This window comes from Nannobrachium achirus (assembly GCF_963921795.1).
Source record: "Nannobrachium achirus genome assembly, chromosome: 2".
Lineage (NCBI taxonomy): Eukaryota > Metazoa > Chordata > Actinopteri > Myctophiformes > Myctophidae > Nannobrachium > Nannobrachium achirus.
The window spans coordinates 72,282,203-72,309,586 of record NC_137811.1 but is presented as its reverse complement, the minus strand read 5'-3'; the positions used below and the strand labels follow the sequence as shown (position 1 = coordinate 72,309,586).

The 27,384-nt window shown below is 41.9% G+C and overlaps 1 protein-coding gene across 1 annotated transcript in view; it reads right to left on the bottom strand.

Annotated features, from left to right (window-relative positions):
* Positions 1-27,384, bottom strand: part of st14 (ST14 transmembrane serine protease matriptase) — a gene marked incomplete at both ends in the record, with an annotated part of 107,593 nt that overhangs the window by 45,424 nt on the left and 34,785 nt on the right. Inside the window, 4 exons of the mRNA XM_080744203.1 lie at positions 2,551-2,720; positions 6,600-6,670; positions 9,224-9,390; positions 12,434-12,587. Of these exons, the coding sequence (XP_080600329.1) occupies positions 2,551-2,720; positions 6,600-6,670; positions 9,224-9,390; positions 12,434-12,587 (562 nt within the window). The remainder of the gene's footprint in view (positions 1-2,550; positions 2,721-6,599; positions 6,671-9,223; positions 9,391-12,433; positions 12,588-27,384) is intronic.

Sequence of the window (27,384 nt, the reverse complement as noted above, 5' to 3'; positions counted from 1 at the left end):
AGATATAAATAAGTAAACACTGTGATTCTCTAGCTAATACATGGACATAATATTTCAACACATATGGACAAATCTGCACCTTGACATGAACACAGAGATTACACACATTTATCCATAGACCAAGAGTAGCCATATGGAAAGTATGGTAATTAGACCCCTCTTTTTAATTTTCCTTCTTAAAATTGCTAAATAGATGGAACAAATACTTAGTTTCCATACGATCAATTATTTGCACTGCAAAACGATTAAATACCGATTATCTGCATTGCAAAACGATTTGATACCGATTATCTACATTGCAAAATGATGACCGATACGATACAAAGCCAAAACGGTATGATACATGCATTCGCAAAGCATAGACGTAAATCATTGCAAATTAAAATAGATTTTTCGATTTCAGTTACTATATCGTTACACCCATACAAACCAATATAACATCACTAGGTCACATACTGTACAGTAAGTACAGTACAGTACAGTACATGGAGGACCAAATATTTGGGTTGCACTTTTTCCTGTTCCACTTCCTTGCTCTTAGGGACCCCCCCACCCCCCCCCCCCCCCACCCCCAGGAGGAGGGGGGGTTCACCTTTCCCCCGCTGCAGCACCAACCCATACATCTCTGTCTGACTAACTGGGACACTGGCATCACATCATAACCCTGAGAAATATACCTTTAAAGAGAGAGAGAGAGAGAGAGAGAGAGAGAGAGAGAGAGAGAGAGAGAGAGAGAGAGAGAGAGAGAGAGAGAGAGACCCCACTGAGACATTGGGAGGGGGGCTCTTGGCCGGTGTCCAGGGGTTTCGTGGACAGCGAATGAAATCGTAACAAAATAGGAAACACAAAGGAGAGGAACGGAGCCGCCGAACCCACGTTGACTAAAACTATGACGGAAAATGTTCGTCGACTTCCTTTTTTCACTGGCGAAAAATGAACAAAAGTCGACTGAAAACTAAGCTATGATGACTAAAACTAAGACTAAATATATTGACAATTTAGTCAACAAACTAAAAATGGGGGGACTAGTGGACAAGAGATCCAGTTGATCTAACCCTAACCCTAAGACAAGTCATTTTATGTGTGGTTGTGTGCAGGTGTTACGATCGGAAGATATGTGTGGTTCCATTTGTACACTCTCAGAGTTATGGGGGTCCTTACAAATAAAACGTTTGAGAACCACTACTAGTCGACTCCTAATGTGCCATACCATACATAGTGTCATGGTAAATCATTGTTATACATATTCTGACGATAACCTGGATTCTTGACATCCAGTAATTGGGTATTACGATAAAAAAAATAACATTAACACTTAAGTTGCAGTGATTTTTTCTCTTCAATGTCCCGCGATGCCATGGTCTCCATAGACTTCCATGTAATTTATAGTGCACGGATCGTGCACGCCCATGCCTAGATGATTCACCACGTGTGTGCACACTGTTCACAGCTTTCAAATAAAAAAATCCGCTTGGAAATCTGTTCAGCCATTCATGGTTTATCAGCCATTATGTTTTCTTCAAATGCAAACAAACATGGCTGCCATGTTTGAAAAAAATGGGTTGGTATGGGGGTTAAACATAACAATTTCGCGATCGCGATCATGCCTAATACATTTCTGGAGGTCCAAAAAACATTTTTGAAAAAAAAAAAAATGAAAAAAAGAAAAAGAAAAAATGTTCAAAAACGGCCCAAACTCGGGAAACTCGGGGTTGGCACAGGGGTGGTACCTTTTCAAACTCGGGAAACTCGGGTTGGCACCAGATGTGTTAATATGGTCTGTAAAAAAGAAAATCGAAGATTTGCTACGGACCAGACCAAGTCTTTGCCGTGTGTGGACACGTACTTATTGCGACCGTAGGTCGCAGTTTACTATCAGAACCGTCACAGCTTGCCCGTATCTGTCCGTCCGTACGGGCAACGCCTGACACTGTGGTTCCCCTGACACATCACTGAGACATCACAGGTGACATCACATTGATGTCAGATACTCAGAGCAGGGATCTCCATATATGGGCATTAAAGGGATTCTGTTAGGGATTTCCATATATGGGCATGAAAGGGATTGTATCCCAGATGATGCCCTGTTAGGAGAACCACACTAACAGAATCCATTCTATGGCCAAGACAGATGGTGCGACCTCGAGGTCGCTTTTCGTCCTTAGGGAGCAATCGTTTTTTTATGAACAGCACCCCCTGGAGGAAAATAGGGGAGGGTCATGCTATTTTAATTTCAGTCCTAGGGAGGGTCTGCTGATTTCACTTTGAATTCAAGGGAGGGTCTTGCAAGTTTTTAATTAAAAATAGTCCGGTAACACTGCCAGGCAGTTGCCTGGCATGAATAGTTATTCATGTAACATTAGGTTAACGATCGCTCGTTGAAAATGCGCATTTGACCCAGATTTGACCACAGGCAATCAACAGCACAAAATGAATGGCAGCGGTAGAAGGGCAAGCCATTAGTACCCCTCAATAAAAAACGACCCCTCCCTTAGGCGTCTTACTGGTTGATGAACAAAGCGTCGGAGCCCCCCTCGGTGCTGGACTTACGTGAGGCGGTGACCTCTCGGATGCGGATCTCCTGCCGGCTCCTCTTTCCCTGCTGACGCACGCCGTTCCACAACACCTCCAGAACGCGCTCCTCAGAGAACTCTGGCACCACCTCCAGGTCTTCTGCTGGGATGTCGAACTGCGTCCAGTGGTAGGCTACCACCCCCTCACTGGAGAAGATAAACATTAAGGTTATAAAACCTACTGCGTCCAGTGGTAGGCTACCACCCCCTCACTGGAGAAGATAAACATTAAGGTCAGGGACGCGTGATTATGGATCCCACTGGGAAAGATGGATGGAAACGGCATAGAGCGCTCGTTTTCAGTTATTGTCCACGACATTGCAAGCGGCGCGAAGGCCAGCGGACCTTGGTCCTGCTCTTCGCGCCCGAGCGCCGCAGGCGCGAGTGCCCGCGAAGAGCGGGCCAGGGCCGCGTGGCCGGCGGAGCGCCGCGCAAGTTACGAAGCCGTGGTGAATGCAATCGTTATATTTATGCCCAGGCCGTAAGGCCTGGGCAAGCGCACGATAAACGCCATGATAATTGGGTTTTGGTGCACCTCGCGCGGTCCAAGTGACTACAACGGAGCGCTCCCTACGTCCGGTTCAGCCAATCACAAGCTTCAAAAATGAGTCCGGGGCGTGGTTATCCATCTTTCCCAGTGGGATCCATAATCACACGTCAGGGACGTGCTGGCCATTGAGAAAAGCGGGCCAACTCCCGAACGGCCGGTTCATTCCCGGCCGGTCCAGGCCGGCCATTAGGAAAAAAAATTAAATACAATGTCGGCCTTCGTTCCATTTTGGGGGCTAGGCGGCCAACAAAGTAGATCGTCACTGTCGGGCAGAAACCTCGTATCTCCAAGTTTCAAAAGTGTAATTTTTTTTCGCAAAGCAAAGCCCTGCTTCATCATACAAGGCCGTCGCACAAAAGTAGTGAAAACAGCAGATCTATAAGCACACAACGCCTCGCGGTGTGTGCTTGTAGATCGGCTGTTTTCACTAGTTTAAATAATTTTTAAAATGATAAATACAAAACAAACAGTTTTGGACATACAAGGTTTCCACCCGACAACAACGAAATATAACTCATGTAATTGGCCCACTGGCTTGTCACTGGTCATGATCTGAAATGGCAAATCTTTGAGTAGCAGCAGAGCTATAGATAGATCTCTCTCTCTATAGCATGCAATGAAGACCTCTCTCCAACTCTTTTTCCCGGGCTGAACCAGGGGCCCAGCATGTCCCTGGTCCAGTGGTATAGGGGTGTAACAATACATTTTAACAACGATACGCATCACGATACATGGTTGACAATACGATACATGGACGATATTGGTTCATTCATTGCGATACGATACGATTCGATTAAATGATTTAAAATCGATATAGTAACCATTTTAAATCTGTGTGAAACATGTCAATAGTGTATGTTTTTAAGGGAAAAATCTATTATTATGGATTCAAATAAGTAAACACTGTGATTCTCAAGCAAATACATGGACATCATATTTCAACACATATGGACAGACCCGCACCTTGAAATGAGATTACACACATTTATTGATAGACCAAGAGTAGCTACAGTATATGGAATGGAAAAGTAATTAAACCCCTCTTTTTAATTGTCCTTCTTAAAATTGCTAAATACAAGGCACAAATACTTAGTTTCCATACAATCAATTATTTGCACTGCAGAATGATTCGATACCGATTATATGCATTGTAAAACGATACCGATACAAAGCCAAAACGGTACGATATATTATGCTTGTGCATATCGATATCGGTAGTAGATCATTGCAAATTAAAATCGATTTTGTAGATTCAGTTACTATATCGCTATGCCACCATCCCCTCACTGGAGAAGATATACATTAAGGGTTATAAAACGTATTGGTCCAAGAGAAGATTTGTGTTAAAAAATATGAAAGGATTTTCAAACATTTCCAGATTTGGGTTAGGGTTAGGGTTAAAAAAGTAGCAGATGTACAAGCTGCTGTTTTAGGATAGCCACAGACTTGGTGAGTATGGAAGCAAAAACCTGCCATATTTAAAATGAAATGGCAAATGCGAAAATGAAATTGAAATAACAGAATTGCGTTTTAATTTTCAGGAAATCGACGCATTTTTGGAGACAAAAATGAATGTAAAATGCAATGGTGTTTACATTTTCCATATACAGGTGCTCATTCTATGACTAAATTAAAATTATAAATAAAAGATCATTTGAATTTGAATTTAAAAAAAATGACAGCTAATTTGTTGACAATATTAAAATGAAAATGCAATTTTGAAAATGAAAATGAAATACAGAAATGCTTTTTAATCTTCAGACAATGAAAGCATTTTTTTAGACAAAAAATAATGTATAATGCAATAGCATTTCCATTTAATGTGCAGTTGTGCTTATTCTATGACAGAATTAAATGTATATATAAAAGGTCATTTGATTTAACATTTTCAATAAAGGCCACGCTAAATAATAGACAATATTAAAATGAAAAAGCTACTTTGAAAATGTAATTTAAATAAGGGTAATGCTTTTTATTTTTAAGCTAATAGATGCATCTTTTGAGACACAAATGAATGTATAATTCAATAGCATTTACATTTCATCTCCATGTGTGCTCAATCTATGACAGATTGTAAAAGCAAACGCAAACCACATTGCTATTTCATTTTCAAATTGTAGCCGCTCATAACCTGACAGAATTCAAATGGTCCTTTGGCTAAAGTGATGGCGCAGGAAAGTGACGTCATAGGAGTAATCCTTCAACGCTGCCTGCTTATAACCTTGACATACCCAACCCGTACAGTAGGTGGCAGTGTACACGTACAGGACTGCAGTGCAGGTCTGGCCAAGCTTCACTCAAGCTCACAACGCTTCCGCCCCCCCCCCCCCCCCCCCCCCCCCACACGACAACCCCCCGCGACCCCCCCCCCCCTGTTGAGCTGGGCAGGGATAAATTCAATCACATGAGGTGGAAAAATGTTTGATTCTACTTGCAATGTATCAGATCAGATCAGATCAGATCAGTGACAGTCTACTATGACCATTGGATCTCCACTGTGAGTGTCTGTCTGTGAGTGAGTGCCACCTACTGTATGGGTTGGGTATGTCAAGGTTATAAGCAGGCAGCATTGAAGGATTACTCCTATGACGTCACTTTCCTGCGCCATCACTTTAACCAAAGGACCATTTGAATTCTGTCATGTTTTCAGCAGCTACAATTGGAAAATGAAATCGCAAATGGGATTTGCATTTGCTTTTACAATCTGTCATAGAATGAGCACACATGGAGATGAAATGTAAATGCTATTGAATTATACATTCATTTGTGTCTCAAAAGATGCATCTATTAGCTTAAAAATAAAAAGCATTACCCTTATTTAAATTACATTTTCAAAGTAGCTTTTTCATTTTAATATTGTCAATTATTTAGCGTGGCCTTTATTGAAAATGTTAAATCAAATGGCCTTTTATTAAATGGAAATGCTATTGCATTATACATTCATTTTTGTCTCAAAGAATGCTTTCATTGTCTGAAGATTAAAAAGCATTTCTCTATTTCATTTTCATTTTCAAAATTGCATTTTCATTTTAATATTGTCAACAAATTAGCGGTCATTTTTTTAAATTAAAATTGAAATGATCTTTTATTTATAATTTTCATTTAGTCATAGAATGAGCACCTGTACATAGAAAATGTAAACACCATTGCATTTTACATTAATTTTTGTCTCCAAAAATGCGTGCATTTCCTGAAAATTAAAAAGCAATTCTGTTATTTCAATTTAATTTTCGCATTTGCCATTTCGTTTTAATTACGTCAGGTTTATGCTTCCATAGGTGAGGTCTTGCAAATCTACCTGAACGCAGTGACCACAGACTTGGTGAGGTCTTGTAAATCTACCTGAATTCAGTGACCACAGACTTGGTGAGGACTTGTAAATCTATACCTGAACAAAGTGACCACAGACTTGGTGAGGACTTGTAAATCTACCTGAAAGCAGTGACCACAGACTTGGTGAGGACTTGTAAATCTACCTGAACGCAGTGACCACAGATTTGGTGTAGTATTTAGCCATCAAAGTGTCCTTCTTGTAGTTTGCCTCCAACTGTAATCACAACAGAAACACAAATATTCACAAAATTAGGTTTTTGTCACATTCCTAATCCAGTAATGTTGATGACCAGCAGTGGTTCCCTATGGAGACACAAAGAGCCTGCTTTGTTCCCTATGGAGACATGTGATTGATTGATTGATTGATTGATTGATTGATTGAAGACTTTATTGTCAGTTTGCATAAGAAAAGGTACAGTTTCATGACAGTACAGTTCACTGGTCAACTAAAAGGATAAACACCTCAAAAAATTAAGCTTTTGGGCTCGTTTCAATTGGGTTCCTTTTTCAACTCGTATAACATTGAATGACCATAAAACACAGTACTATGTAGAAAATAATAACACAATGCAAAAATAATGGTATTTACAATAGAAAGGTCCGATGGAGGTAATAGGCATTGTTTTATTTTACCAGTTTAGAGTAGCAGTCGCCTCTAAGTGTTTTTTTTTTCAGTGCTGTTTTAAAGGAAGGTATGGTTTTACACTCCTTTAGGGCTTTCGGTAGGGCCTTCCACGTTTTAGTGGCATAGCAGGAGAACAAATTTGGAAAGCAACAAAAACATGGGGCGAGTAATGGATATAAATAAAAATAAAAAGGGTCATCTCGGGGGTGAAATATCCATTCAAGGTAACAGCAAAGAGGGGAGAAAATGAATACGTTTCATTGTGAGGTAATTCATAAGAGAGAGAGAGAGAGAGAGAGAGAGAGAGAGAGAGAGAGAGAGAGAGAGAGAGAGAGAGAGAGAGAGAAGAGAGTCACTGTCGGGCAGAAACCTCGTATCACCAAGTTTCAAATGTGTACGTCTTTTGGTAAAGCAAAGCCCTGCTTCATCATACAAGACTGTCGCACAAAACAGTGAAAACAGCCGATCTACAAGCACACAACACCTTGCGATGCGAGGCGTTGTGTGCTTGTAGATCGGTTTAGTACATTTTATAGATGATCAATACAAAACGAACGGTTTTGGACATACAAGGTTTCCACCCCACAACGACGATATAAAGATGGTCCCAACACGTCAGGTTTTCTGCAGCTATAAGGCCTCATGGAGCGCCATCCATTTCTCCTCTGCTCATCAGAGAGACAGAGGAGGGAGAAAACACAAAGATGGAAGAGCGTTATAGGAAGCATTTCTCTCCACAGCAGACAGGAGGTGCTATTAACACTGTCATGAAGCCATTCATTCCTCTCCCTCTTCTAAGTATGAGTATACATTTGGACCAGGCAGGGACCGCCACTCATTTGTGTAAATGCTTAAAAAAAAAAGAAAAAACATTCCAATAGAGATACTGAATTGATATATTACTGATTATTTCAGTCGTTCCAATTCCAAACATGCAAACACGACCCGCTTTAATTAGATCAGTCTATAGTAGCAGTTGAATGAATGGTATAGATGACTGGCATTACATGTTAGTTTTGTTTGCATTTAAGTTAACTTAAGCATAACTAAATGCATTTGAAATGAAATCAAAACGTTACATTTCAGGATTCCAATCCAAGTCAAAGTATAAAAGCTCAACTAAAATGTTGACAGAGTATTTCCATACTGTGTTATTGCTGCATTTATTTAAGTAAAAGAATAAATGAAATAGATAACACTGGGCTTACAGTGAGAGCATTGTGGTATCAGTTTAATCCCTAGTGAAGCAACCCATACCACCATTAACCTGACAGAACAGAGAGGATGGGGGGGGGGGGGGTAGGACCGTTTAATTCCCCTCACACTGAAGTGCCTCCAGCAGTGTGTGTGTGTGTGTGTGTGTGTGTGTGTGTGTGTGTGTGTGTGTGTGTGTGTGTGTGTGTCTTCAGTGAACCTGTCTAAAACCCATTTCCACGCGGTGCCAAATAGCATGACTAATCTCTGGAGAGGAGAGGAGAGGAGAGGAGAGGAGAGGAGAGAGGAGAGGAGGAGAAAATATGGACGATAGCGCACATGGCCCTTTTCTACCCCTTGGAATTCGGTGTCGCCATCATAGAATTGTAAAAGCATCAGAGATGCTATTGGCTGCCAACGGTCACGTGCAACCGCAGGGATACATGGGAGAATGTGGTCAGAGCCTCCCGAAATACAGCACACGAAGAAGAACACAGCCGGCTGGTATCAGTTTAGTTGCCCCCCCCGCAACTTTATCATTTATTTTAAAATAAATTGGACCACATTTCGACAAAACGAATATGATGGTGATTGAAAGGCAATTTTTAACTAGCGATAGGAACCATACAGTATTCATGAAAATGTTAATTAAGGTTAGAAAACGAAAGGGGAAAATGAATGGGATCCAATGGAGAACAATTCTTTTTGCGATCGGCCGGGGGGGAAAACAGCGCAACTAGCGGCCAATCATAGGAAGTTTTACTTCCGTATTGGAGTCATTTTAAATCTGCAGAACTATGCCCCTGCACTCCCCGTCTCTATCTCCCTGTTTCCTGACTATCTCCTACTACTGTGTACTATCAATAAAAGGCAGAAAATAACTTTACTGAAACGTATTTTGATTTCTTTTGTGTTTTTTCTTCTTTCTTTTTTTTTCAGGAAACTTACGATCTCCTCCAGGTCGTCGGACAGGGCTTGGAACTCCTTGCTGCTGGGGTCTTCTAGCTTCTGGTTGTAGGGGGTCCCGTCCAGCTTCATGTGTCCAGAGAACACCAGCACCGCAGGGGTCCTCTGCTCACTGGCATCTGGATCTGTGTCCCCGGAGCTCTGTTTGACTGACAGCACCATCATTAAAATGGTGCAGTTTGTATATCGCCTTTATCCAAGGCGCATTTACATGGATTGTGCATTACATTCATGGGTGTTAAAATGTTTTCATTTGCTGCTTTCTATTGTTTTAGTGATGTTATTAGTTTGCAGGGGTAGACATTAAGGGAAATTTACTACTGGCCCTCAGGGCCAGTGGATGTTGATGATCACTGGCCCTGACACGCGTGTGCACGCAAAACTTGCGTCCTCGTTCATCTTCGATACCAGCGTCTTTTTTTTGGTTATGAATTGAGTACATAGGACCCCAATGCCAAACAAGCCATTGAGATTTCTGTGGTTTAAATCCTTTCAGTAGAAGTTGTATCAGTGAACTGTACTGTCCTGTCCCTTTTGCCATTCAAAATATCATCCCCCATAAATATAGGCCTGCTCCTAACACCAGCTGTAGCCTGTTTAACTGGTGAGGGCCCCAGCCCAGATCGGATGGATTGACAGCTGTCTGTCTGCCTTCCCAGGATCTCCTAATTTGGGGTTAATTAGCCTAGGATCAAGGCTATCAAAGCTGTATTTTATAGATGATATAAAATAAAATAATTGCATCATATTTATAAACTGTGTATACATTCCTGCTCCAGCTAGTCAGTTATACAGAAGATAGGACAGCAATTATAGAAATATTAGACCTTAACTGTGGAATGTTCAATCATGTATGCCTATGTGTTACATTACTTAAGGCCATTTTCTAAATATTTGACTTTTTTAACATGTAGAAAAAGAATTGCCAAATTTGACATGACATCAAAGTTCCCACTCTTCCTTATAGTGCCCACAGTTGTGTTACATGATGCATCCATCTCTGACACTGAGACACTCCATTGACCATTCTCATCTTCTCGTTTGATATACATATTCTCAATAGGCTACAGTACACGTTGATTCTAAATATTTACAACAGTTAAAGAAACTAATTTGCCGAATGCGTTCCGCGCACACGCACACGCACGCACACACACACACACACACACACACAGGACCGCCCCTCTCTCATTCACTAGACACACAGCGACTTGCGACAGCGTCTTCTTTCAGTATAGTAAATGGACCTTTCCCCAACTTCAAGAACATAACTTGTCTATTGTAGGCCTACTTTCTGATTCTGACCCGCGGTGGACATACTGAACAGCAGGGCAACAGCGCTCCGTTGTCAACAATCTGTAGAAGCTAACGCTGTTTAGCTGTTAGCAGCATCAACGGAGCCGAACGCATGGATGTGAATGAGCGTGTCAGCGTGGAGCATAGAGATGGGGCGTTCATGAACGAATCGAGTCTTTTGAACGGCTCTTTGAAATGAACGATGGGATCCGGTTCGCAGTATAGGGAGCCGTTCCTTTTGTAAATGAACGGCTCTTTGAAAGGAACGGATCTTAGAGATCCGGCTCACTTCAAAGAGCCATAAATCCCATCTGTAGTGGAGCCACTCCACTGTGACTGCAGCGCTGTGCGCAAGCACGCAGAAGGTAACTTTGATCTGGATCACGCAACGCTATATTTTAGCAGTAATTACGAGACGATTTCACAGAAATTATTACAAAACAGTTACAGTACCACAGGGAATACATGTGAAATTAGATATAAACGTTATTACTTGTTTTATTTTCAAGGCATTAAATTCACTGGCCCAAACGGGCAAGTCCCTGGTGAGTTCTGGTGGCCCTGTCACTCTAAAAAGTACTTACGGGCCAGCGGGCTGGTTCTAATGTCGACTCCTGGTTTGCCTTTCTTTTTACCAGTAGGACTCCCTAAACTTTAGAAGGCAATCGTAGCCAATCAGGAGGGAATATGGGAAATGGGATACGGCGTCCACTTGTTGACAGTTTGTTTACAGTTTGCCCTAGCACAAACACAACATGTTTGATGTTGTCGTTGGGAGGGGAGGGGGGCTCAGTGCATGCGGGTTAGGAAGAAGTTGTGCTGCAATGTCATAGTTTCAGGAATTATGCCTATTCGGCTGTACACACACGGATCGATTCACTGGGAGCCGGTTTCAAAGATGTGCGTCTTCGGGCACCCAAGACGCCGTCTCCGTGTGGCAGAAAGGTCTAAATGATAAAGAACTACAGCGGATTCACCCAAATTCGTTTTCGTCTGGAGGCCGCCCTAAAGGCCTGTCCATACTGTCTCCGATCACCGACCTTTTCATTTACTGCCAGGGGCCACAAGGTGCCGCTAGAGTGCCAGACATTTCTGTATAGGCCTTCGCTCTAACTTCCGTCTACACAGGCAGTAGTGGCTTGGGCTTTCACTGCAACCACTGTTATGGATGAAGACCGGAGGAAGTTAGCTAACAGTTAGCTATTAGCTTCTTTATTTTTTAGAAGCCCGATCTGAATCTATTTTAGCCGCAAAAAAACTTTGGCGCTGCCCTGGGAACACAGTTCAGAGAAAAAGGTCTCTAAAGATGTGAGTTTGTATTGGAGTGGGCGGCGCGGTGCGGCGGCGTTGCCCGATTACGGGCCGATGTAAACAGAATCGCGGCCTGGGGCATGGATGGAAAATTAGACCGGGGCTTCGTTGAGGCCTCCGATTAATTAATTAATTTTATTAAATATCCCGGACTAGATCGGGATAGGCACCCCGGAATACGTCGCCGCCGACAGTATAGATTGAGTTTTTTTGGGGGGGCTCTAAACTTTATTCTAAACCATTTTCAATGGAATAAATCGTCGGACCAGGCACAAAAAAGGTTAAGTTAAGGCATAAGAGCTGGTACTTATCTTAAGACAATCAAAATACAGCCCTCAGATTCTGTCGCAAGTCGTGAGTCAAATCTTTAGAAGCATCTCACATCTAAAGACTGAAATCTTTGAAACAACAACAAAATGTCTTTGAAAAGTCTTCTTAAAAACTTTTAGTGAGAGGGTAGTCTTTCAAAAATCTTTCAAAAAACTTGTCAAAGTCTTGTAGTTTAAACCACAGTGTCTGTAACTGTGAGAGTGTACAAATGAATCATGCCACCATATAAGGTGTGCATTAAACACTTGAACTCACCGACAAACCACCATATAAGGAAGGCTGCTACTCCGCCTGCGACCAGCAGGGCGGCCAGGGAGCCAATCAAAACGCCCGTCTTCTTCCCTCGCTTGGCCGGCCGCTTGACCATGAGGTCACCCCCGCCCTGGCGGTTCAGGTGGTGCAACTCATGCTGGGGGGGAGAGAGAGAGAGAAATCAGTGTTCATTTAAAAGCAAAGGTTAATTTAGTTTTAGTCATAGTTTTTGGAATAAAATTCAATTTACTCTCTTTTGTCATCTGAAATGTTTAGGTTTTAGTCGACTAAAAAATAAGACGTTAAATCTACAGTTTATTTAGTCAACTACAAAGGTATTTTGGCTGTGATGGCGTCGTAAATTCCTGATTGATACTAAGCTTTTTGCAGGAATTGTGAATAATTGTAGCGCGTCATAGTCAGCATCAACACATATCGTACATCAATAAATACTGTACATCAATAAATACTGTACATCAAAGAGTTTTCTTGAGAATCAATAAATTAGGATGATGAAGACTTCATGGGTGAAATGTTTCACACATCAATGTCTGACCATCACACAACAACCATGCTCTTCTGGTGCTGCTCCTCAAACCTTTTCATTCCAACCACAGTCTGATAGATGCATTATTTAATAAAGACCACGGACAAACATCTGATACCTTTTTTGTTGACACTATAAAGCAGGGGAGTCCAAACCTTTTTACAAAGAGGGCCACATTAGAAAACATCCAAGGGCCGTACTTTCGGTTGGACCATAAGAAAGTCACATAAGCATAGCAATTACAATATTTTATTTAACTATCACCATCAATATTTATCTTTTGTCAGGTGTGTGCTCTGAATTAAGTAAGGGATAATGAAAGGCTCCTTGGTGAATGAGGGTAGATAACAGACCGACGGCCTGATAACTCCTCGAGGCACCAGCCAAGGGGAGTTATCAGGCCGAAGGGATGTTATCTATCGTCATTCACCAAGGAGCCATTCATTATCCCGCTTATTACCCGGCTACTAAATAAAATTAATAATTTGACTCAAAACTAAAAACAAAACAAAGTATTTCCTTGTTTACAGACGGCTGGACGTGTTCCACAAGTGTTGCGCCGGGCGGCCCCCTAGCGCGACACCGTCGCCTTGGAAAACAAGGAAGTGCTGATTAGATAGAATCCATTTACTGATACTACGTTGTCTATTTCTCACTTAAAATGTTTTTAAAAACATTCTTGAGAGCAACGTTTAGTTCTAAATGTCGCTGTGTGTTTGTTTACATGGTTGACATTTTGGATACAGCACAATATTCACACAGTGCAGCTTGACTGCAGCAGGTGCTCTGAGTCTTTGATTAGGCAGCGGTCTGTTATAGAGCGGAGCGGTCTGTTATCCAGAAATAACAGACCGCTGATTTCAGCGATTGACCAATCAGAATCAAGCATTCAAACAAGCCGGGTAATAAACACGAATAACTCACATTACCAAATGTAACCAGAAAACTACAATAACATAGCCTTTCTTTGACCCCTTCAGAATGAGACAACAGAGAACAAGGATTCCTGACAAATTATATACCATTGTTTATACTATAAACATCTTGTTTGACAGTGTTGCCGGGCCGTTTGTAATACCATTTATGAATGAAGCTGTGGGACGTATAAAATGTGTCATCAGGCCGCATTTGGCCCCCGGGCCACACGTTGGACACCCCTGCTATAAAGGAGCAGACAGTGTAGTTTCAGGGGGTCCCAGATAGTATCAAACTGGAGTCCATGTAAAAAGAAAAAAGGTTTTCAGAATCTCTTCACACAGAACAGGTCTGACCGGTTTGTTAGGAGAGGAAGCACGAACTCTAACACACACCTGACAGGCTGCACACGTGCGCGCGCGCGCGCGCGCGCACGCACGCACGCACGCACGCACACACACACACACACACACACACACACACACACACACACACACACACACACACACACACACACACACACACACACACACACACACACACACACACACACACACACACACACACACACACACACACACACACACACACACACACACACACACACACACACACACAGCATGACTTTTGATAGCTTTGGAACAACGCCTTGCAATGAGAGGCATTGTGAGCATGTATCTGCTATGTTCACAATAGAACCGTGTTATACAAAATGTAATCCCCAGTTAAAATATGATTATTTGGGGGGTCGCGGCCTGAAAAGGTTGAGAACCGCTGCAGACCCAGGGGGGTCCCCAAATTATTTTTGGGGGTCCCCAGATGATAAATGTGCAACATTGTTTTTCTCACTCAACAGTAAATAAACCAACATAAAGTTTAAGTGTATAGAGGGTGTATGCACATTTCTAAAGTGACAATTTAAGGACTTAATACCTCTAAAATGACAAATTAAACATTGGTCAAATGGACAAATATTAGAGGCAGACATTGTGAACATAACAGATCTACATGCTCACAACGCCTCGCAACGAGCATGTAGATCTGCCATGTTCACAATATAACCGTGTTGAAATCTGAAAAGGTTGAGAACCACTGCACTAGACTACCAGAGGACAAGGTGCGTGTGTGCGTGCGTGCGTTGGAGAGGACGGTGTTAAATGTTAGTCTGGGACTGAACATAAAAAAACATGATGTGAGTCATCTGGACTATGATGCTTCTGTCTTTAGTCACACTGGATCATTATACTGAGAGAGAGAGAGAGGAGAGAGAGAGAGAGAGAGAGAGAGAGAGAGAGGGAGAGAGAGAAAGAGAAAGATTTAATGTCCATGTTTCCAACATTCAATGATTTAAAATCGATATAAGTAACTATTTACCAAAGAAATGAAATCTGTGAAAACGTGTAAAAAAATCTATTATTATGGAAGTAAACGCTGTGATTATCTAGCAAATACATGGACATTATATTGCAACACATATGGACAAACCTGCACCTTGACATGAACCCAGAGATTACACACATGTATCGATAGACCAAGAGTAGCTACTGTATATGGAATGGAAAGGTAATTAAACCCCTCTTTTTATATTTTCCCTCTAAAAATTACCAAATACAAGGCACAAATACTTAGTTTCCATACAATCAATCATTTGCATTGCAAAACGATTCGATACCGATTACCACAATTTAAAACGATACAATACAAAGCCAAAACGGTACGATATTTTGCTTTTGCAAACGATATGGTAGATCATTGCAAATTAAAATTGATTTTTCGATTCAGTTACTATATCGTTACACCCCTAGTTTATCCCATTTAGGCCTAGGATTATTGACTGCTTTAACTATTGAAAAATAGCAGATCTACAAGCTCACAGCGCGGCACCGAGTGCCGCGCTGCGAGCTTGTAGATCTGCTATTTTTTGAAAAATCATGATTTTTCTTTGCAAGTCTTTGAATATATCTATTTAAAAGCGAACATTTGTAACTCAAATATTTGCTTCTGGGGGGTCCCTGCAACAACATATTTTGAGATGGGGGTCCGTGGCTAAATACCTGTAATTTTGGGGGTCCTTGACATGAAAAAGTTTGAGAACCACTGATTTAGAGGAAGGATTTAGAAGTCGGGTCAAAGATCGGGTCAAAGATATTCATAGACTTGCACACATTTTCAAGATTTTTCAAAAATAGCAGATCTACAAGCTCGCAGCGCGGCACTCGGTGCCGCGCTGTGAGCTTGTATATCTGCTATTTTTCTAAGGTTAAAGCATACAATAATGGTTAAAGTGGTTAAAATCTAACGCGACTCGGGCGCGTTCCAGGTATTTGAGAGTTAAACTATAAACATCTTGTTTGACAGTGTCGCCGGGCCGTTTGTAGAACCATTTATGAATGAGGCTGCAGGCCGTATAAAATGTGTCATCGGGCCGCATTTGGCCCCCGGGCCACAATTTGGACACCCCTGCTATAAAGGAGCAGACAGTGTAGTTTCAGGGGGTCCCAGATAGTATCAAACTGGAGTCCATGCAAAAACAAAAAAGGTTTTCAGAATCTCTTCACACAGAACAGGTCTGACCGGTTTGTTAGGAGAGGAAGCACGAACTCTAACACACACCTGACAGGCTGCACACGTGTGTGCGCACACACACACACACACACACACACACACACACACACACACACACACACACACACACACACACACACACACACACACACACACACACACACACACACACACACACACACACACACACACACACACACACAGCATGACTTTTGATAGCTTTGGAACAACGCCTTGCAATGAGAGGCATTGTGAGCATGTATCTGCTATGTTCACAATAGAACCGTGTTATACAAAATGTAATCCCCAGTTAAAATATGATTATTTGGGGGGTCGCGGCCTGAAAAGGTTGAGAACCGCTGCAGACCCAGGGGGGTCCCCAAATTATTTTTGGGGGTCCCCAGATGATAAATGTGCAACATTGTTTTTCTCACTCAACAGTAAATAAACCAACATAAAGTTTAAGTGTATAGAGGGTGTATGCACATTTCTAAAGTGACAATTTAAGGACTTAATACCTCTAAAATGACAAATTAAACATTGGTCAAATGGACAAATATTAGAGGCAGACATTGTGAACATAACAGATCTACATGCTCACAACGCCTCGCAACGAGCATGTAGATCTGCCATGTTCACAATATAACCGTGTTGAAATCTGAAAAGGTTGAGAACCACTGCACTAGACTACCAGAGGACCAGGTGCGTGTGTGCGTGCGTGCGTTGGAGAGGACGGTGTTAAATGTTAGTCTGGGACTGAACATAAAAAAACATGATGTGAGTCATCTGGACTATGATGCTTCTGTCTTTAGTCACACTGGATCATTATACTGAGAGAGAGAGAGAGGAGAGAGAGAGAGAGAGAGAGAGAGAGAGAGAGAGAGAGGGAGAGAGAGAAAGAGAAAGATTTAATGTCCATGTTTCCAACGCTCACTTGCAAAAACACAATTAAGTCGTTAATCAATCAATTATTTGTGTGAAAATGTATCTTCCACTAATATTTCACGGACGGTAACAAGTTGTGACAACCAGAACCATGTCTCCCAAAGCCCAAGCACTCTCACAGCCTGTAGATCTGGTATTTTTTTGGCAAATGTTCATCATCATCATCATCATCATTTATTTAGCTCACGACCATGATCACATGGTATGGAGCACAGCACATATTATATACATAAATAGTATACAAAACATAACAAACATTACAATAATACAGACGTAGCAGAAAAGCGGGCATGACACATTATTTGAACAAGGGCAAGGTGTTCTTTAGGAAAGCTCCCAATTTACATATAACTTTTGCCTTGTCGGCTTGTAGTAATAAAATCAGTTTCCACATAGATGGATGGGTTGTATAGTACTTTGGCAAGTATTTTTGTCTGAAATTCACAATAGTAAGGTTCTTACACTCAAACAGTACATGGTACTCATCCCCGACTCTGTTGTCATTGCATAGGTTACAAAATCTCTGGCTTCTTTCCAACCCTTTATATCTGCCAGTAACCTTTGGAATTCTTGTGTTATTTACTCTGAAATTACAGATGCTCCACTCCAGGATAATGGATTTTGATTATCGCAATAATATTGTAAATCGCGATTTCTTTTGTCAAATTAATCGTGATATGAAATGTTCATATCGTCCCATCCCTACTTTGTGCTGCTGATTATTATTACAAAACATACATTAACCAAACATAAAAAATGTGAGTACTTTTTTCCACCACAGACTGCATGTGACGTTGTTGAGTCATGAGAGGTGAAACTAAGTGTGTCTAATCCTCTCCGCTCGGACCGCCCTGCCAGGGTTTCACTCAACCCGCAGCTTGCGGAGGACTCCGATCCGCCCTGCCAGGGTTTCACTCAACCCGCAGCGTGGGGACTTACTGCAGGGTGGGTTTCTCAAACTGGGAGCCAAGGGCAGTGGTTTACAACTTTTTCATGTCAAGGACCCCCAAACTGACACTTGAAGGACAACTTATTTTTTTCTTTGTTCATATTTAGATTAGAGAAAATAAAAGATGAGTGTTAAAATGTTTTCATTTACTGCTTTCTATTGTTTTAGCCATTTTAGAATCAGTGGTTGGGGGCATGCATACATGTGGCTAAATAATGTCTTTTTAGACACAATAAGCCGGCAATTTCTTTGCTTTTTTTATTTACACCAGTCCCCATAAGTGTAATCTGCCCATGAAATATTGTGGTGCATCTTGGGAATGGGCTTATTGTGTCTAAAAAGACATATTTAACCACAAATCAAAATCGTTAAAATCACTTTAAAAACGATAAAAAGAAGTTTATTTTCTCTAATGACTATCTAAAATATGAACCCTTCTTGTAAAAAAGTTGTCCTTTAACAGCCCGCGGACCCCCATTTGAAAAGATATGCCAGAGACCCCCATTAGAGAAGATTTTTTTACAGCTCTAGTTGTCACTCAAATAATTGTGATTGTGTACATTTCTGTTTGGCTTTTAGACTTTGAAGTTGCACACATGACCTGAATATACAAAGACTTTATACTTTAAAAAAGAACATTGATAGTGGAAATAGCCGATCTACAAAGCTCACAACATGTCGCATCGCGGCGCGTTGTGAGCTCATAGATCAGCTATTTCCACTATTTTTGAAAATGTTTGAAAATATATGAACATTTGTCAACATGGAAACGATTATGACGATCAGGACAAAATAATTTGCGGTTATGTCAAATAACTGCGATTAGACGATTATGTAATAATTGTGACAGGCCTAGTCATCAGAGGATCAGTTGTGTGTGTGTGTGTGTGTGTGTGTGTGTGTGTGTGTGTGTGTGTGTGTGTGTGTGTGTGTGTGTGTGTGTGTGTGTGTGTGTGTGTGTGTGTCTAAGGTCTCCGCCCTGCCAGAGTTTCAGTCGACCTACAGGTTTGTGTACTCTGCTGCAGTTCAGGACGTGTGTGTGCTTGTAGTGTCTGCTCTGCTGTCAGGTGAGATGGGGACACAACCGGTTTGACCCATGGTCTGCCCACATGTACAAATCACAACATAACACCTTTTCACATAGCAGAGCAGACATACAGATTGTACTCTTTAATTAAAGAAACAATCGTGCATTTAAAGAATAGCCTACAATTCCTATACTCTTAAAATCAATTGCAACATGTTGTGTGCTTTTGGACCACTGAACATGTCCATTTGTCCATCCTGTCAAAAACAAAAAAACAAGAGGCAAATTCTGTAACTATTCCTATCCTAAAACAATCCCACATACACAGCACAAATCATCATTGTGCCTGTGCGTGTGTGCGCGTGCGTGCGTGCGTGCGTGTGTGCGTGTGTGTGTGTGTGTGTAACTATAGGTAAAGACAGACAGACCTGTTTGGCACATCTGTATTTTAGCGCATGTTATTTGTTAACATACCAGAGGGAGGGTGCACGCGCGCACACACACACACACACACACACACACACACACACACACACACACACACACACACACACACACACACACACACACACACACACACACACACACACACACACACACACACACACACACACACACACACACACACACACACACACACACACCATTTACTTATGTCCACATGAAAAAAGCATACACGCCCGGCCATATTATAGGTGCAGTAAGGTTACACTCACTAAATTAAGGCATACTGCATGTTTTCTTGACACAATAAGCATGTCACTCTGTACTCTATGCCAGTGATACTCAAACTCCGGCCCGTGGGCCACTTCCGGCCCGCGGCACAATTTTTACTGGCCCACCGGCTTAATGTCCTCAAAGTTGCGCATCCAACAAGCTTTAAACTGAGCAGATTGGACCTTGCGTTCCAGAGATAATGGCCAAAACATCTTGAAAACGGCCATAGAAATCGCCGATTTTCGGGGTTTTTTTCTCTCTTTTTTTTACCAGTGGCTCTGCCTCTGCCCAACTTATTAGCATACCCAAAATGTTATTGTAGGCCTAATGCAAATGAAGAGACGTACTGTAGCTCTACTTAACAAATGCATCATTAGGCATTTGGTAGCTAAACAGTCTGGGTAATCTATTTTAAGTAGAGAACTTTGATTTGATTTGATTTTCCTTAAAGTTTATTTTCTGTAAAAAGCCATTTGTGTTGAATGTGGCAACGTCATAAATCACATTGTGAAGCAATTGAAAGAGAGTTGTGCTCAGCTATCTTTAATGCTATCCAACTCGATAGCAGGAAGACAGATATCAACCCAGACAAATAGCAGACAAACGTACATTAGTTTGTTTTGGTGTTTTTGTGGAATATGCTAATTTCACAGAATTATTAAAAAGAGAGAAAATGCAGCAAATTACTTTGATTACAAATGTTGTCATTGACAGAATATAAATGGAATTCCAAGCCATAAAATAATGCACATTGCAATTGTATTATGTTATTTTACCGGCCCGTGGCCCCTTGTCATTTTTGTAATGTGGCCTACCGGTTCAGAAGTTTGAGTATCCCTGCTCTATGTCATAGAGTAGTCTAGAGTCTATGGGTATAGCAGTGCCATTTATAGTAGAGACAGCACAATAGTTTGCCAGCCTTTGTGGCTCCTTTTTGGGCATCCAAAGTTGTTGAAACCCTCTGACAACCAGTCTGTCGGTGTAATGTCCCAGGCTGTCAAATATAAGAACAAATAGTCTGCACCTATCCACCTGTTTCCGCGAGAATTTACTGTAGCATTATTTGTGGGACACTTACGGTTAACAGCAGACATACAAGCTCACGTCGCGTCGCAGATGCAACCATTGTGAGCTTCTAGATCACACTTGGCTGCAACGCCGGAAATGCCGCACAGCTTCTGTGCAATGTACGATGGGACGTTGGAAACAGGTGTATAACCCAGCTCTGAGATGGTATGTAGGAGTTGTTGGTATTTAATGACCTTGGTCATAAAGGCCTCCTCTAGGCTAAGGTCAAAGGTGAAGGATCTAATACAGACTCGTCAACCACAGGGGTATTAGCTGTCAGAGATGTAAAGATGTCTGGGTTATTATCACAGACATCCCCCGGTGCAACCTTTCTTTACAAAGCCTGAAAGCTGCATAAATAAAATTGTTCATCGCAATAAAAATTGAAAGTAGATCGGCTATTTTCAAATAGCCTTGGTATAAAATAGGGCTAAAGTGGATTAATGTATTATAGTTTTATAATATAATCATTCATATCTGCAAAGTAGCTAGTAACTAAAGTTTTCGAATAATTGTAGTGGTGTAAAAGTACCATATTTGGATCCGAGTTGTAGTGGAGTAGAAGTAAAAGTATTGGAATTTCTCTAGTAAAGTACAAATACCTCAAAATTGTACACCACTGAAAGTCCTGACATCCTTGATCCTTTTCTCCAGCTTACAGTCAGAGTTATGACAGAAGGGAGGTGGGTTCAAGTCCCAACACGCCCCAACGCCCCCTGGGTCGTATTTAAATACCTACCGCAGTCACAGCAGAACCTTTGTGAGCTCAGAGGAGAAAGAGAGGCCTAGATGTCATTCAGTCCAGGTTTAAACCTCTATTGGAGCACCGGGATTGAAAGACTGATCTTTCTTTAAATGTTTTATAGCTGCACCGTTCTCATTCTCAACCCGGAGACAATGCAATACCTGTAGCCTCCAGCAGAGTGTGCTTTTTTTCCCTACATAAAAAGGGGAGAGACATTGTTGTGATTGCTTTGAGGAAGTTTGTATTTAGCTTCCATAGAAGGGGGGAGGAGGAGGGGAGGGGTGGGAGAGGCCCTGTCAGCATAAATACTTTAAATGTTTGCTGGAGGGCGACTGAGACTCCACTGTGCCTGCATACAGTGACAGCTTAGTACACACACAACGCAACACAACATTCGGATGTCCTGTTCTGTTCAGGGTTATTTCTGCAGACATCCTAACGCCTCTTACAATTACCTACATACTGTAGGGTGCGTTGGGATATGAGCAGTGGTGCTTTGGTGTTTTCTTTTCAGGGAGGACGGTCCTTTTATTGACGTCACGTGCACGCGTGCCTCTAGATGTGTGCGTGTGCCTACATGTGCGCATGAAGCAAATAGAAAATACTGTGCTGCTGTAGAGAAACTAATAGTTAGCTTTGAACGAATCTCAAACAGTAGTAATGGAGCCATGTAGCCTATGAGGACGCAGGCACATACAGACACCGCTGAAAACCTGCAGTAGGTGTTAAAGTAACCATATGAACTGGGTAGCCTACTTGGGCTTGTGCACAAGCCCACCACTCACTCAGGGCCGGTTTCTGCTATAAGCAATATAAGCGGTCGCTTAGGGCCACAACCACTAGGGGGGCCACATCAGATCATGGTTGTGCTGGGAGTGTTAGGGCCGTCGATGACGTCAGCGACGGCAGCAAATCTGGACAGCCAGAGAAAGACACAATGGTCAGAAATGGGACTTTGTGAGGATAGAAGGTGCTAGTGGGACCCCAAAAAAAGTTTTTGAAATAGGAAAAGTTAAATTTCATGGTGTATCACCTTTAAATATTTTCAGCCCTGGATATACAGTACCTGGATGAAGTATTTCTGTTTTTATGTAGGACCCTTTAGCTGATAGAGAGATGAAGCAGGGACCCCATACTGTATATTATTATTTCTTAGAATGCTTTCCAATCTGTCATACAGAAATGTGAATGGTGCTTGTTTTGAAGCCTTGCATAGAACATTCTGTGCAGCTCACAACCCAGACATCATCATTGAAATTGTCAGCCAGCTGTGCAGTTAATTTGGAGAAGTAAAAACTCCTGACTAGATACATAACTTAAAAATGTGTGACAATGTGAAATCTACCATGCCTCAGAATGGTGAAGTAGAGCAGTGTGTTCTTCACAGCTTCTTCACAGCTTTCATGACATCTGACAATTCAGCACTAATTTCATTGGCAGCGACTGACTCCCTAGTCCCTGTGTAGCATGCAGTTTAACCTGTGACCTGTGTAGCATGCATTGCCTCCATCAGGTGCAGGTGCACATATTGTAGGGGATTTAATGGATCCCCATTAGCTGATGTTGGCGCAACAGCTAATCCTCCTGGGGTCCATATGAGAAACATACACATATCCTATAAAAACATGTAAATACACAATTACAGTGCATAATAAAATAATCTATGACGGTCTTGTTGAGCCACAGTTGCACTCCACTTGCTCTCATTCAATACAATGTCTGTAGGTTAGGTTGCTTTGCTTTCTCATCCTGTTAAGTCTGAAAACTTTTCAGTTGAGCATGGCAGTCTCCATGTTTCTTGTTAAAACCAGAGAGCATGAAAATAACGAATTAAGTTTTCAGAAGGCTACTCGCAACACTTTTAAAAACACGCAGCAGAAGAAGGGAATGTTAACGTTTCTCAGACATATTTGGGTGTGAAGTGTGGTTTGCATAGGATATTATGCAAGTAACACTCAAAAGTGTTAACTTGCTACTGTAGGTTCTTTTGACAGTCTTTTTAACAGATTAAACTATCAAAATGATTAGGGCTTATCTGTGGATCACTATCATTCATTTTCATATTTCATGATTTTTATTCAGCCGCGGTCAAGAGGTGTCCCTGATTTTCATCTCCAGGTGTTCCGGCAAGAACTTCAAGCCACTTTCACCCCTGGTTTTGGGGGGCCACCAAAGGAAATCTAGCTTAGGGCCACCAGAATCCTAGAACCGGCCCTGCACTCACTGGTCAACCTGGTAAACTTGTTATACAAATAGCCATTTGATTAGAGATAGGCTATATGGCGCGTCGCCACTCGTCGAGTCTATGGGGACGCGTTATAACCTATAACTCTATGGTTAACTGTTAACAGCATGCACTATTCCGTGCACGTGCATGTGGACGATTTATTGGACGGACGCTGCGTGGGCACGTCTGGCCTAACCTCCGTGGAGTGAGTCGCTAACCCCCCGGTTGAAATGATGGGCGTTCGCAAAAGCGAATGAGCATCCCCATGAGCAATCCCCATGAGCACCGGGAGCACACTCACATCACCTATTATTCTGTACTGGCCAGTGTGCTCAGTGCTATATAAGCAAACTCACCCATGATATACGTTTAAAAGTGTTGAAGCCCCAACATTGAGGATGTGGCATTGGGAGCTCATGAACTCTATCGGGCTGGAGAGGTTGACATATATACAGTTTGGGGTAGACAGAGTGATTTTGAACAGCTGTGGGAGATGTATATGAACACCATGGAAATAACTGCCTAATGTAATAACAATAGGCTATATGGTTAAAGACATTTTTTGTAAATAATGTATGGGAGTTATGTATTATTATTAATATTACTACTTTAAATAGGCAGGTGGTATATGTGTGAATGTGAGTGAATGTGAGTGTCTTTATGTTTTTTATGTATTGTATGTAAAAAAAAAAAGACAATAAGACACATTAAGGAGCCACAACGGACCCTAAATCAGAGGTTCTCAACCTGTGGGTCGGGACCACCAGGGGGGTCCCCAAATTATTTTGGGGGGTCCCCAGATGATTAACTTAAACTTAAATGTGCAACACTGTTTTCTCCCTCAACAGTAAACAAACCAACATAAAGTTTAAGTGTATTAAGTGTTATTTGTTATTATATTTTGACAATAGAACCGTGTTATACAAAATGTAATGCCTCAACTCTTAGTGCTTGTCAGGGTGGGGGGGGGGGGGGGGGGGGGGTCCCCAGTTAAAATATGATTATTTTGGGGCTCACAGCCTGAAAGGTTTGAGAACCACTGCCCTAAATACCCTCCCTGTCTGGGGAGCCAACATTTGGCCACAAACAGACAACACTGTGTGTCAACTGGTTAAATGTATGTAATAAACAAAACAAACAAAAAGTAGTGCTGTCAAACAAGTCTGTCTATGAAATCTATGAGAAAGTTGAATCTGCCAACACAATGTTTTACGTTCTGTATGTAGTGGGGGTCCCTGCTTCATGTCTCTCTCATGGCGCTTTTCCACCTGCAAAGAACCGGTTTTCCCGCCTATATAGGATGAACCAGAGATGAGCTTTTCCACCGAGCAGGGACGTGCTGGCTATTGGGAAAAGCGGGACAACTCCTGAAAGGCTGGTCCATTTCCCGGACGGTCCAGGCCGGCCATTGAAAAAAATGGCCGGCCCACAAAGTAAATATAACTCATGTAATTGGCCCACTGGCTTGTCTCTCATGATGTGAAATGGCCAATCTTTGATTAGTAGCAGCGCTATAGAGAGAGATCTCTCTCTATAGCGCTGGTGGCTGATGGTCTACATACAACATCATTAGACTCTTTATACCAGAAAAACGATGAGACCTAAAATCACAGTAACTGTTCATCGGTTAGTATTTGGGGCCTCACAGCGCGTCCGGAAGGCGAAAAAATCTGGTGCGCCACCGATGCCCGCGCTCAACGAGGGCCTCTCCAACTCCTTTTCCCGGGCTGAATCAGGGGCCCAGTACGTCCCTGCCACCGAGAACCGAGTTGGTTGTGAACCGTAAAAGTTGTTTCGGGGTAACCACAAAATCCTTGGTTCCTCCCGTTCAATCTGATGGAAATGCAAGCCGGTTTGCGGCCGGTTCGCAAGAACGAGGTTCCCAAGAAAGTTGAACGGCACTGGTTCTTGAATCGAGGTTCTTTTGGTGGAAAAAGGCCCCTCGGTGTTTACAGTGAACCTTCCATCCAACTGTAGGGCTGTCACAATTATTACATAATCGTCTAATCGTGATTTTTTGAAATAATTGTGATTATTTTTCAAAATCGTCATAATCGTTTCCATGTTGAAAAATGTTCATATATTTATATATTCAAAAATAGTGGAAATAGCAGATCTACAAGCTCACAACGCGTCGCATCGCGGCGCGTTGTGAGCTTGTAGATCGGCTATTTCCACTATCAATGTTGTTTTTTAAGTACAAAGTTGTCAAATATGTCAGTAATTTCTTTGTATAATTAGGTTATGTGTCATATCTACCATGTGCAACTTCAAAGCCTAAAAGCCAAACAAAAATGTAATTGTCAACGACAAAAACACAATTAAATCGTTAAACGCAATTATTATTAGTCTGTCCCCGTTACAATGCGCTAGACCCCTGGGAGATGGACTGCTGAGGTGGAGCGCCACACCTATACCATCAGCTCCCAGTACTTGCCGCACAGCTTGCCAAGCCGTGCTACTCATACGCTGAGTTGGCGGTGCCCGGAATCTAACCCATGACCTTGCGGTACAAAGGCGAGAGCTCTACCGACTGAGCTACCCGGGCACAAATTGAGAAAAAGAAATGCTGTTATTTTTTCTGAAGCGACTGCAAAAGATTGCTGCTATTTGTATCAAAAAGCTTTTTTATTATATAACATCTGTATATAATAGCTCTGTTTACACAATGCTGTACACCCTCCAACTGTATATACGTTCCCCATTTTCAAAGCTCATTTGAATTGAACTGACTAAACAATATCAGATGACAAAAAATGTAATGCTGCTCACCAATCACGATGCATTATTTCAGTAAAATAATCAATGTTCATTGACAGCAAAATGTCACTTTTGGTACTTGATTAGGTTGTAAAGAAATAAAAACTCAATTATTTGATCCATTTGTAATTCAGAGGAGGTACAAGTGGAACCAAATGGACCCATTAGCTCTCATAGGTACTTTGGTGTGGCTTCAGCAGAGTATTTCTACATTGCAGTACTAGTAGTAGGCCTACTGATACTTTTACTTAAGTAAAGCTCAGTGTGTGTCTGATAATAGGGAGGGAGCGCCTCTCCGGCCACGTGCACGCACGCACACGCACCGAACCGAAACCAGCAGGTTTGGAAGAGATTGCATAATAATACAATATGACATGGCTACTATTATGTCTCACTGTTTGTAAACAGATAATGTCTATAGAGAGGTGTCTCTGTCTGTCGGTCTGTCTCTCTCTGTCTGTCAGTCAGTCCATATAATTCACAATGAAT